General features: G+C 45.0%; 1 protein-coding gene across 1 annotated transcript in view; it reads left to right on the top strand.

Annotated features, from left to right (window-relative positions):
- Nucleotides 1-7,129: 7,129 nt before the first annotated feature.
- PRPF8 (pre-mRNA processing factor 8) overlaps nucleotides 7,130-13,181 on the top strand; it is a 31,322-nt gene continuing 25,270 nt past the window's right edge. Inside the window, exons 1-13 of the mRNA XM_008695286.2 lie at nucleotides 7,130-7,196; nucleotides 7,387-7,497; nucleotides 7,978-8,146; nucleotides 9,129-9,293; nucleotides 9,383-9,601; nucleotides 9,718-9,930; nucleotides 10,057-10,182; nucleotides 10,264-10,369; nucleotides 11,442-11,632; nucleotides 11,760-11,879; nucleotides 11,971-12,160; nucleotides 12,295-12,414; nucleotides 12,525-12,659. Coding sequence (XP_008693508.2) covers nucleotides 7,398-7,497; nucleotides 7,978-8,146; nucleotides 9,129-9,293; nucleotides 9,383-9,601; nucleotides 9,718-9,930; nucleotides 10,057-10,182; nucleotides 10,264-10,369; nucleotides 11,442-11,632; nucleotides 11,760-11,879; nucleotides 11,971-12,160; nucleotides 12,295-12,414; nucleotides 12,525-12,659 — 1,854 coding nt within the window. The 5' untranslated portion in view covers nucleotides 7,130-7,196; nucleotides 7,387-7,397. The remainder of the gene's footprint in view (nucleotides 7,197-7,386; nucleotides 7,498-7,977; nucleotides 8,147-9,128; nucleotides 9,294-9,382; nucleotides 9,602-9,717; nucleotides 9,931-10,056; nucleotides 10,183-10,263; nucleotides 10,370-11,441; nucleotides 11,633-11,759; nucleotides 11,880-11,970; nucleotides 12,161-12,294; nucleotides 12,415-12,524; nucleotides 12,660-13,181) is intronic.

Below are 13,181 nucleotides of genomic sequence, written 5' to 3'. Positions count from 1 at the left end.
TAGCTATGTGGACTTGGGCAAGTTCCTTGATTTTTCTGTGCCCCACTATCCTCATCTGTGCAATGGAATGACAGTAACAGGATTATCATGAGAGTTAAATTAATTAACATGTGCAATGTGCTTAGAAAAGTGCCTAATGCAGAGTATAAGGGCTAGCTATTTTATTGCATGGACAATTACATAAACGTTGCTTATTAAACTTGCCAAAATTATAAAATAACCAGACTGGGAGAATGGGGTAGTGAGAAGGATATATGTATATTTGGGAGGCTAGGAGGAAAGTTGGATTGCCACTTTCCTTTCTTTTTCTTTTTTTTTTTTTAAAGATTTTATTTATTTAACAGGGACAGCCGGGCGAGAGAGGGAACACAAGCAGGGGGAGTGGGAGAGGAAGAAACAGGCTCCCAGCAGAGGAGCCCGATGTGGGGCTCGATCCCAGAACACGGGGATCACGCCCTGAGCCGAAGGCAGACGCTCAACGACTGCGCCACCCAGGCGCTCCTGGATCTCCACTTTCTATAGTGGGAAGTAAGTAAATAATCTCTGAAAGCAAAAGGTCAACCATAGCAATACAGGGGGGTCTGGCTGGCTCAATTGGCACAGCATGTGACTCTTAATCTCAGGGTCTTGAGTTTGAGCCCATGTTGGGCTTTGAGCCTACTTAAAAAAAAGTAGCATTACACACTTATTTGGAGATATGAAAATAAACACCAACATGATCAGCTAAATTGGTGAAAGTGGTTTTCTTTCTTTCTTTCTTTCTTTCTTTCTTTCTTTCTTTCTTTTTTAAGGTTTTATTTATTTATTTGACAGAGAGAGCAAGAGAGCACAAGCAGCGGAAACAGTAGAGGGAGAGGGAGAGCGAAAAGCAGGCTCCCCACTGAGCAAGGCGCTCCATGCGGGGCTCCACGCAGGGCTCTATCCCAGGACCCTGGGATCATGATCTGAGCCGAAGGCAGAGGTTTAACATCTGAGCCACCCAGGCGCCCCCTGAAAGTGGTTTTCTTTGGAGAGGAAGAAATGGGCAGAGGGAACATAAGCAGCTGTTCTTCATAACAAATTCTATGACACTATATAACTTTGTAAAAACCGAAACTAAAAAAATTTACTGTATGACTAGCTATTTAATATCCCCATCTAGAATGCAAGGTCCCAGAAGGGATAGCCTCAGTCTGGTTGGCTGTCTTTTGTATCCTGGCACCCTGGGAAGGCCAGCAACTGGAGGTGTGTGTTAAACTTTTGTACAAACACATCTTTAAGGGCATGTATGCTTTGAGAAGACTTACTGAGTTGTATAGAACTTTGGACAAGATAATCTTTGATGTCTCTGCCAGTTCTACGATTTTTTTTAAGATTTTTAAAAAAAGATTTATTTATTTATTTGTTTGTTTGTTTGTTTATTTATTTAGAGAGAAAGTGTGTGTGTGCAAGCAGGGGCAGGGACAGAGGGAGAGGGAGAGAGAGAATCTCCAGCAGACTCCCTGCTGAGCTTGGAGCCTGACAGTCCTTGATCTCAGGACCCTGAGATCATGACCTGAGTGGAAACCAACAGGACCCTGAGATCATGACCTGAGTCAGATGCTCAACTGATTGAGCCACCCAGGCGCCCCTCTGCCAGTTCTATGATTCTAATCTACGTTCCTCCTTATCTCAATTTCTCTTAACACTCTTGTTATAGTCCAAATTCTTGTTTTACTTTTAGGCCTACATTTTCAAGTGAATGGTTGATTCCCATTGCCTTCATTGTTTTTATGAACCTCCTTGGCAACCAGGAAACTTACTGTCCCATTATTTTTCTGAAACTTCTCTCCTCGGTCAGAGAATTCTTTCTTGCGAAGATCATGTCCTTTCTCAGTCTTCCTCTACTTCTTGCATCATCTAACACGGTAAAGGGCTTCCTTTTCTTGAAGCTTTTCCTTCCCGTGGGCCTCTCCCAACCTTTCCAGCTATTACTTCTCTGGCTTTTTCTGGCAACCTCCTGTTCCAGACTGTGTCTCTGGGCTTCCTCATTTGTCTTTCTGTCATTCTTTTCATGGCTTTAGTATCAGCTTTGGTCTGTTGATTGAATATCTAGCCTGAGCTCCCAGACTCAACACTTATGTATTTCTAGCCAGAGGACTCCTTCATTTATATGACCCATAATCACCTCCAAGTCCAGTGTTTTTTTTTTTAAGATTTTATTTATATATTTGAGAGAGAGAGAGAGCATTAGAGAGAACACTAGTCGGGGGAGGGCAGAGGGAGAGGGAGAAGCCGACTCCCTACTGGGCAGGGAGTCCTACCCCAGGGCTCAATCCCAGGACCCCGAGATTATGACCTGAGCCGAAGGCAGATTCTCCACTGACTGAGCCACCCAGGGACCCTTTCAAGTCCAGTTTTAAACTCCATAAACAATGAGGAGATTGGCTTGGATGTAAGGAATAGTCCATGATAATGGCAGGTAGTATTTCTGTTCAGATCTGTTCTCGGCTTTGTCACTGTGCTACTCAACTGAGCTTCCGCAGACTAACTTAGACTGTTTGACCAGTTAAGAGACCTTAAGAGAAGTCCTTTTTTTTTTTTAAAGATTTTATTTATTTATTCAACAGAGATAGAGACAGCCAGCGAGAGAGGGAACACAAGCAGGGGGAGTGGGAGAGGAAGAAGCAGGCTCCCAGCGGAGGAGCCTGATGTGGGGCTCGATCCCATAACGCCGAGATCACGCCCTGAGCCGAAGGCAGACGCTTAACCGCTGTGCCACCCAGGCGCCCCCTTAAGAGAAGTTCTTAACTCTTTAAGTCTTAAAGTTCCTTCATTTGTAAGTTATTCCACTTACAAAAATGTTTTCCAGCTTTAAAAGAAAAAGCTTGAAAAACATTGGCAAGTAGATCAAATCACTGGCAAATATCAAAAGGCTGCCAAAGCTCTGGAATTCAAGACCAACTACAGCTTAGGCCAAATTTTCCCATCCAACATTATGCTTCTTAGCATGACCATAGGAGATGATATAGCAGTATGGTTAAGAACATAAGCTGCTGAGGCACCTGGCTGGCTCAGTTGGTAGAGCTCGCGACTTTTAATCTCAGGGTCATGAGTTCAAGCCCCATGTTGGGGGTAGAATTTACTAAACAAAACAAAAAACCCATATGTTCTGGATCCAGTTGCTTAGGATAAGAAGAAGTCTTCATTATTTACTCCCTGTGGGGCCTTGAGCAAGTGGCTTGGCTTCTCTGACCTTCAGTTTCTTCATCTATAGATGGGGTTAGTAAGAGCAACTACAGGGGCGCCTGGGTGGCTCAGTTTGTTAAGCATCTGCCTTTGGCTCAGGTTGTGATCCCAGGGTCCTGGGATGGAGTCCCGCTTCGGGCTCCCTGCTCCTCGGGGAGCCTGCTTCTCCCTCTCCCTCTGCCTGCCACTCCCCCTGCTTGTGCTCTCTCTCTGTCAAATAAATAAATAAAATCTTAAAAAAAAAAAACACTTTAAAAAAATAAAAATAAAAAAAAGAGCAACTACCTTGTTGGATTATTGTGACAATTAAATGAACTAATGCATATAAAGTTGTTAGACAAAACCTGACACATACTTCGTGTGATTAGCCATGTGACCCAAGGCCCAGTACTCAATCATTCTGAGTTTGGGTCTCTTAATCAGCACAATAGGTATAATAATAATAACTATCTTCTAAGGTTGTTTTGAGGATTTAATTAGCTTATTTATTTATGAGCTTTCTATTTTGAAATAATTTTAAGCTCACATTGAAATTGCACAAATGGTGTAGAGAGCATAAAGATAAACATAGATCAGCGGAATAAAACAGCGTCAAGAAACAAACAAATGGGGGCGCCTGGGTGGCACAGCGGTTAAGCGTCTGCCTTCAGCTCAGGGCGTGATCGAGCCCCACATCAGGCTCCTCCGCTATGAGCCTGCTTCTTCCTCTCCCACTCTCCCTGCTTGCGTTCCCTCTCTCGCTGGCTGTCTCTATCTCTGTCGAATAAATAAATACATAAATCTTAAAAAAAAAAAGAAACAAACAAATGATCAATTGATTTTTGACAAAGGGGCCAAGACAATTCAAAACTGAAAAAATTGTCCTTTTCGCAAATGGTGCTGGGACAACGGAATATCCACATGCAAAAGAATGCATTCGGACTCCTATCTCACACCACACATAAAAATTAACTGAATATGAATCATAGATCTACATGTAAGAGCTAAAATTATAAAATTTTTAGAAGAAAACATAGGAGAAATCTTTGTAAGTTGGATTAGGCAATGATTTCTAAGATTTGACACCAAAATCATAAGCAATAGAAGATTTGATAGGTTGAACTTTTTTAATTTAAGATTTTATTTATTTAAGATTTTATTTATTTATTTATTTGACAGAGAGACAGAGAGAACAAGCAGGGAGAGCAGTGGAGGGAAAGGGAGAAGGAGGCTCCCCGCTGAGCAGAGAGCCCAATGCAGGGCTCAATCCCAGAACCCTGAGATCATGACCTGAGCCAAAAGCAGACGCTTAACCAACGGAGCCACCCAGGCGCCCCATAGGTGGAACTTTGTTTAAATTAAAAACCTTTGCTCTCCAGAGAACCCATCAAGAAAATGAAAAGATAACCCTAAAAATGAAAGAAAATTTTTGCGTATCAGGTAAAAGGGCAGAACTTAGGGCACCTGGGTGGCTCCGTTGGTTAAGCGACTGCCTTCATCTCAGGTCATGATCCCGGGGTCTTGGGATGGAGCCCTGCATTAGGATCTCCTGCTCTGCGGGGAGTCTGCTTCTCCCTCTCCCTCTCTGTCAAATAAATAAATAAAATCTTAAAAATAAAACAAACTTCCAGAACTCAATAATAAAAAGACAACACAATTTTAATATAGGCAAAGGATCTGAATAGACATTTCTCCAAAGATTTTATATATATATGTGTGTGTGTGTGTGTATGCGTATATGTGTGTATGTGTGTATATTTTGAGGACGAACCTCAAAAACATGCTAAGTAAAAGAAGCCAGTCACAAAAGATCACTATTGTATGTTATTAATTATAAGAAAAGTCTAGATCAGGCAAAACTATAGACTCAGAAAGTAGATTAGTTGTTGCCAAGGGCTGAGTAGTAGGAGGTAGGAGGAAATGGGCAGTGAGTGCTAATGGGTACAAGGTTTCTTTTTGGGATGGTGAGAATGTTCCGGAACTAGATAGTAATGATAATCGCACAACTCTATAAATATGCTAAAAATCATTGGATTGTATACTTTAAACAGGTGAACTTTGTGGAATGCAAATTATATCTCAATAATACTGTTTAGAAATAGTACAGGGGCACCTGGCTGGCTCAGTCAGTGGAGAACATGACTCTTGATCTCAGGGTTGTGAGTTAGAGCCCCACGCTAAATGTAGAGATTACTTAAAAATAAAATCTTAAAAAAAAAAAAAAAAGAGGAGTGCCTGGGTGGCTCAGTTGGTTAAGTGTCCAACCCTTGATCTCAGCTCAGGACTTGATCTCGGAGGCAGAAAAAGAAATAGTACAGAGAGTTCCCATGTACCTTTCACCCACTGGGAACTTCTTACTTGACAATAGCAGAAAAATCAAAACCAGAAATTGACATCGGTAATTTTAACAAAGCCATAGACAATGCTAGGATATTACCAGGGTTTAGAACAATACCTGGCACACAAGTGAACCTTATACAGGTGGAAGGACGTTATGACAATAACAATGATGAACATAATAATGATCATAGTGAAATTTCTATTGTTGCCAGACTGATTGGTTGTTTTCAGAGCATGCCATATTGGTTCCTCTTTCAAAACTCCATCTCTAGCAGTTTCTACCAGTTGGGATTCCTTTTTCCGTCCTTTTTTTATTCCATCAAAACCTTAACATCCCCCCATTGCCATCAAAACTTTACTAATGCTCCTCTCCCTTCTGTGAATATCCACACGAGCCAGCCCTTGCCTGAGCTCTCCTTTACATTTTTCTCTAATTATTTCACCTTTGAGTCCTAAATTGTCAACCAGATTGAGAGGTCCTATCGGTTACAATTCCTCTACATCCTCCATGGTAAACTGTGTGAGTTCAAACAGACTTACCTGTTGACTAAGTCAGATTTAAAGTTATTAGGATGGAATAAGAGAGATAGAAAGCGAAACAAGGATGGCAGGAGATGATGGGGCGCCTGGGCGGCGCAGTCGTTAAGCATCTGCCTTCCGCTCAGGGCGTGATCCCAGCATTCTGGGTCTCGAGCCTACATCAGGCTCCTCCGCTAGGAGTCTGCTTCTTCCTCTCCCACTCCCCCTGCTTGTGTTCCGTCTCTCGCCGGCTGTCTCTCTCTGTCAAATAAATAAATAAAATCTCAAAAAAAAAAAAAAAAAAACCCGATGGCAGGAGATGGAGTACAATTCAAGCAGCAAGACATAGGCAGCGCCTGAGGAAAACAAGAAGCATTTATAAGGTGTCCACTATATACTCCATAATGCAATCATTGCCAGAGAGAGAAGAAAAGGAATGGAGGGGGAGAGGTAAAGACACCAAGCAATGCTGTTCCCCAAGGCTTCTTTATTTTTCTAGGTTCATTGTATAACTCTTTGACTTCACAGGCAGGGTTAAATGTCCGGCCGCCAACCCCCGTCACATTGCATTGTAAGATCCTGGGTTGCTTGACCTCCCCGCTCCCTATGAGCTCCAGGAAGGTTGGCTTTTCCCCCTGTTGCATTTGCAACCTCCGATAACTGGGCACTCAATAGACGAAGGCTTAACGAATGAATGTTATGAACGAACAAAGGACTGATGGGCTCGGAGCTAGCCGACCTCAAGTCTACATTTACACAACTAGACACAGTGAAATGTGCAGATTTTAACAAATTTATTTTTGAAAAATAAGGTCCTTCGTAGTCTGACGGCCCCCAATCGTGGACGGTAAGGCGAGGTTCGTCTGCGACAGGTCCCCAAAAGCAGCCCGAAAAAGGCGGGAGGCGGAGCTTGCGCCTACCGGACCCCACCCTCTTGCGTTCTAAACTTTCCGCCTATGGACCCGCCCCCTCTGGCGCTATCTGCAAGTCTAATTGGTGAGCTCTCTAATCCGTCTGAGGACACGGGCGCCTATTGGGTCAACTGCTGAACGAGAGTTGCGTACTTCCCGGCGTTGGGAACGCACAGCGGACGTAGGTTTGCCGCCATTGCTTTGCGAAGAAAGCGGCGGCCTGTGTGAGGGTCTGTGGGGGTGCGTTGTGGGCTTTATGGGCTGGGCTGAGGGAGGCGTGATGGGGGTCGGGCTGGATGACCGGAAAGTTGGGATTGGCCGGGCTGGACGAACTCGGAGCAAAGCGGGACTGCCGGCCGGGGTTGTCGACGCGTTCCTGCTGGACTCGGGCCCTATTGCTCGTTCAATTTTTTCTTTCTCTGTCTCCCAGATTCTCCGGGAATGGCCGGAGTATTTCCTTACCGAGGGCCGGGTAACCCGGTGCCCGGCCCTCTAGCCCCATTGCCAGATTACATGTCGGAGGAGAAGCTGCAAGAGAAAGGTAAAGAACGCGTGCGGTAGCGGCGCCGGGGGGCCCAAAGGCTTAGGGCGGCTGTGCGCGTGCGCGCAGCGGGTTTGCTTCCTTTCCCCGTTTTGGCAAGCGTCAGAGCGTTAGGTGTCAGCTTACTTATAGCCCCATTTATTTTTTCGTCTAATTAAGTGTTTAACGGTGTCTGTTATTTGCAGGCATTGATCCAAGCTATGAGGACACAATAGCAATGAAAAAAAACCCTGCCCTGACGGGTTAAGTTGCAGTGAGGGAGGTAGACAATAAAAAACTTAATCTGTAACAAAAATGTCAGACAGTCATAAATGTGATAAAGGAAAAAGTAAAGCAGAGTGAGATAAGAGAGTTGTAAAGGAGTGTTCCTGCTGTATGCCCACCCCTAACTCATACATCCTGAGGGGCTTACCCTGGGGTGAGAGGTGGGGATGATCAGGCTAAGGGTTTGCAGTTGTTTAAACTGAGGTGTCTTTGTAGCCCGAAAATGGCAGCAATTACAGGCCAAGCGCTATGCAGAAAAGCGGAAGTTTGGATTTGTGGATGCTCAGAAGGAAGACATGCCCCCAGAACATGTTAGGAAGATCATTCGAGACCATGGAGACATGACCAACAGGAAGTTTCGCCATGACAAAAGGGTCTACTTGGGGTAAGGAACCTCTTGGAATTATTTCATGTGGATTTTGACCTCTTTCCTTTCTCCCTGACCCATAGGTTGCTATCCTGGATAGCTGCTCTGTCATTTTGGGAACAGGAATTCTCTCTGACAGCCCATCTTGGTGGTTAGAAGAGAAGAGAAAAAACTAGGTTCTGTGATAATTTCCAGATCTTCACTTATTCTCTTGATTGCCCTAATTTTTTTTTTCTTGATCTGGCACTAATTTGTCTTGTTGAAGCTATGATAAGATGTCCCTATCTTTGAATGGGTTGAAACCCATAACAGGACACTACATTCTTGTTTCCTGTAACTCCTCAGTGACCAGAATTCTGAGGTTCAGGATATTTAACTCCTAAGGCCTCTCTACTCTTGTTTTTCTGTGGCCCCAAGCTGAGTGAATACAGGTGTAAGCGCCTTAGCAAATTTTTTTTCCATTTGGAAAAGCAAAAATGTTAGCCACTTAATAAACTGGTCTAACATAGCTATTAAAAAAAAGATAGCTATAGATGTTTATTTATAAAAAAAATTTTTTTGAGAACTGTGCTAGGTGCTAGGAATATAGCAGTGAATAGAAAATAATGGGCTTTCTGGATCTTATGGTCTATGGCACGGCAGACACAAGAAAGATGGCTACGATAAAATATGAGTATTTTATTATTATATGGGAAGGTACAGAGAGTATAGAATGTGTAATAGTCCAGAAGCTGTCTTTAAAGGGACAGCTATTGATATAGAGAGACAGAAGCCCAATATTGTGGGACTGTGAAGTTTAAGAGAAAGAGTGGCACAATTGAAGGGGGGTGGGGAATAGGGTTCCTAGTCAAGGAGGATCTGTGTGCTAAGTTTGAGAGTTTGGACTGTAAGGCAGGCTTTTCTATGGAATGTGGTACTGTGATACCATGTGGCTTTTCTGCATGGCACAGGCAGCAGAACACCTAGTCATTTATAATCCTCTCTCTCCCTAATGTTGCAGTGCCCTCAAGTACATGCCCCACGCAGTCCTCAAACTCCTGGAGAACATGCCTATGCCTTGGGAGCAGATTCGGGATGTGCCTGTGCTGTACCATATCACTGGAGCCATTTCTTTTGTTAATGAGATTCCCTGGGTCATTGAACCTGTTTACATCTCCCAGTGGGGGTGAGAAGGGCTGGAATGTGGCGGTGGTGGTGGTGGTGGTGGTTGGGGGCAGTGGGTGGAAACCGTAGTGTAACATTGCTGACTTTTAGGTCAATGTGGATTATGATGCGTCGAGAAAAAAGAGACAGGAGGCATTTCAAGAGGATGCGGTTCCCCCCTTTTGATGATGAGGAGCCACCTTTGGACTATGCTGATAACATCCTAGATGTTGAACCACTGGAGGCTATTCAGCTAGAGCTGGACCCTGAGGAGGATGCCCCTGTGTTGGACTGGTTCTATGACCACCAGCCATTGAGGGACAGCCGGAAGTGAGTGATGATTGGAGTTACTGCTCCTGTGAGAGTTTTGGAAGTCCAGAAGGAGTCCTCAGTGAATGGCTGGGCTAGGTATACCTTCCTGACATAGGCCTGTCTTTTTTTCCTAGGTATGTGAATGGCTCCACTTACCAGCGCTGGCAATTCACACTGCCCATGATGTCTACACTCTACCGCCTAGCCAATCAGCTCCTGACAGACTTGGTAGATGACAACTACTTCTATCTGTTTGATCTGAAGGCCTTCTTTACCTCCAAGGCGCTCAATATGGCCATTCCTGGAGGCCCCAAATTTGAACCTCTTGTTCGAGACATCAATCTCCAGTAAGTTGGAGATATTGGGGATTATAGGCACCTTGGGTTGTATAAAATCTAATCTTGATCCTTGAGATCCCGTTGTGGTTTCCAAACTCCCCAAGTAGTCTGCTCATCCTTTATTTTGTACCCTAGGGATGAAGACTGGAATGAATTCAACGATATTAACAAAATCATCATCCGGCAGCCTATCCGCACTGAATACAAGATTGCTTTTCCTTATCTATACAACAACCTCCCACACCATGTCCACCTCACCTGGTGAGAACCAAAGCAAAGGTGGGGGGGAAGGGGGGTTGGGCCGGTGCCAGAGAACCTGAGCTTACTCTTCCTTCATTTTAGGTACCATACTCCTAACGTTGTGTTCATCAAAACTGAGGATCCTGATCTCCCAGCTTTCTACTTTGATCCTTTGATCAACCCAATTTCTCACAGGCACTCCGTCAAGGTGAGAAGGAGAAACAATTGACCTTAGTTCCTTTTTTTTTTTTTTAAGATTTTATTTATTTATTTGTCAGAGAGTGAGAGCACAAGCAAGGGGAGCAGGCAGAGGGAGAAGCAGGTCCCTGCTGAGCAAGGAGCCTGATGTGGGACTCAATCCCAGGACCCTGGGAATCATTACCTGAGCCAAAAGCAGGCGCTTAACTCACTAAGCCACCAAGGCGTCCCTGACCTTAGTTCTTTGGAGAGAAATTTCCTGACCGTGGCTGAAGTGTTACTAGATAAAAATTCAGCTACAGGGAGACATGTTTGTCATCCTGTTTAGTGTTCCCCTTGAGTTTTAAGCTAATTTGACAGTTCAGCACTTGGCTCAAAGTAAGTTATTGGTGTTATCTGGGTTTCTGTGATTGGGACTTTGTATATTCTGGTCTGTTTGCATTATGGCTTTTTTTTCAGTCCTTTTATTGAGATATAGTTACATACAAGTCCTTCATTTAAAGTGTACAATTCAGCAGTTTTTAGTTTTTTCACAAAGTAGTCCAGCGATTCCCATAGGCAATTTTCAAAACTTTTCATCATCCCAGAAATCCCCATACCATTAGCAGTCACTCTGTTTCCCTCGAACCTCCCTTGCCTAGGCAACTCCTAGTTTTTGTAGATTTGCCTATTCTGGAGATTTCATATAAATGGGATCTTAACAGTATGTGGTCTTTTGTGTTTGGCCTTTTACACTTGGAGTAATATTTTTGATTTTTACCCACGTTCCATAGTGTTCTTAACAGACCTCCTTACCCTAGCATAGTTTTTGTGTTTACCTAAGGTAGTGGGGCTCATTTGGGAGACCTTTGGTGGTGAGCCAGTTGGGGTGTGAGGAGTGATTCTTGGTTTCCTGGTTGGTCCTGGCTTGTTCTCTGCTCCCTTGGCCCTTTTGGCCTGACCCTTTAGGGCTTCTCTTGTCTGACAGCCCAGTTTCCATGGTAGATGGAGCCACTGTGCTCGGCCCCAGAGAGTTTCCCTCTTATCCCCATTCTCTGCCCAGTTCAATGGGAGCTGAACCCTTGGGGGGGTTCTTCTTTCAGAGCCAGGAACCGTTGCCTGATGATGATGAGGAGTTTGAGCTCCCAGAGTTTGTGGAGCCCTTCCTGAAGGACACACCCCTCTACACAGACAATACAGCCAATGGCATTGCCCTGCTCTGGGCCCCACGGCCCTTCAACCTACGCTCTGGTCGCACCCGCCGGGCCCTGGACATCCCCCTTGTCAAGAACTGGTAAGACTACCTGGGGGGATGGTAGTGGATGTATAGGAGAAAAGACTCCCAACTGGGTGGGCATGCAGCCTTTTCCAGAGGGATTAGAAGGAGAGGTGGGCTAGCTCTGGTTGGCTTGTTTTCCCAGGTATCGGGAGCATTGTCCTGCTGGGCAGCCTGTGAAAGTGAGGGTCTCCTACCAGAAACTGCTGAAGTACTATGTGCTGAATGCCCTGAAGCACCGACCCCCTAAAGCCCAAAAGAAGAGGTAAGGTGCCTGAGGGTCGTTGCTCGGACTTCTTTTATTCCAGAGTTAACCAGGAAGCTAACTCTCCCTCTCTGACTTATTCCCACCCCAGGTACCTGTTCCGCTCCTTCAAAGCCACCAAATTCTTTCAGTCCACGAAGCTGGACTGGGTGGAGGTGGGGCTGCAGGTTTGCCGCCAGGGCTATAACATGCTCAACCTTCTCATTCACCGTAAAAACCTCAACTATCTGCATCTGGATTACAACTTCAATCTTAAACCTGTCAAGACCCTCACCACCAAGGTGTGTGCATTGTACCTTAAAGGTCTTCTGGGCTTGAGGGATGGACGGATTTTGCTCTGTCCTCTGAGGAAGGCATCCATCCACTTGGGACCATTGCTGATTAATGTTTTTTCTATTCTTGGCACCTTCTCCAGGAAAGAAAGAAATCTCGTTTCGGGAATGCCTTCCATCTGTGTAGGGAAGTTTTGCGTTTAACTAAGCTGGTGGTGGACAGTCATGTGCAGTATCGTTTGGGCAATGTGGATGCCTTCCAGGTGAGGCCAAGTATCTCTCATCCCTGCCACGGGTAGGGAATCTGAATGAAGCCTGAGCTGATCATGGAGCTGGCTGTAGTGTAAAGCCTCATGGGATCATTGTGTTGCAGCTGGCAGATGGGTTGCAGTATATCTTTGCTCATGTGGGGCAACTGACAGGCATGTACCGGTACAAATACAAGCTGATGCGGCAGATTCGCATGTGCAAGGACCTGAAGCATCTCATCTATTACCGCTTCAATACGGTGGGACCCTGCCCTTCTGCTCTCACTTTCTCCATTCATTCATTCATTCATTGTGGGGGGAGGGGGGAGGAGGAGAGGGAGAGCATCTTAAGCAGGCTTCATGCTCAGCGTGGAGCCTGATGCGTGGCTCGATCTCAGGACCCTGAGTTTCAGATCCATTTCAATTTTTAGGTCTAGTCAGGGCTCTTTCCTGGGACTTACTTAGAGAGAGCCTCTAAGTGTGTCATTACTTGCCCTCATCTTGTGAATTGTAACACTTCCCCCCCCCCCAAAGCTGCCGTTTGTTTTGTTTTTAAGATTTTATTTATTTGCTAGAGAGAGAAAGCGCACAAGCAGGGGGAGCAGCAGGCAGAGGGAGAAGCAGACTCTGTGAGCAGGGAGCCCAATGCGAGCCTTGATCCCAGGACACTGGGATCATGACCTGGGCCGAAGGCAGACGCTAACCAATTGAGCCACCCAGGCATCCCAAAAGCTACCTTTAAATTGGGAATCTCAGTTACTGGTTTCTGCCTTATAATTTCT

This window comes from Ursus maritimus, unplaced genomic scaffold (genome assembly GCF_017311325.1).
Source record: "Ursus maritimus isolate PB19 unplaced genomic scaffold, ASM1731132v1 scaffold_24, whole genome shotgun sequence".
In the NCBI taxonomy this organism is placed as follows: Eukaryota; Metazoa; Chordata; class Mammalia; order Carnivora; family Ursidae; genus Ursus; species Ursus maritimus.
The sequence above is the reverse complement of the archived record's forward strand: the minus strand, read 5'-3'. Positions and strand labels throughout refer to the sequence as shown.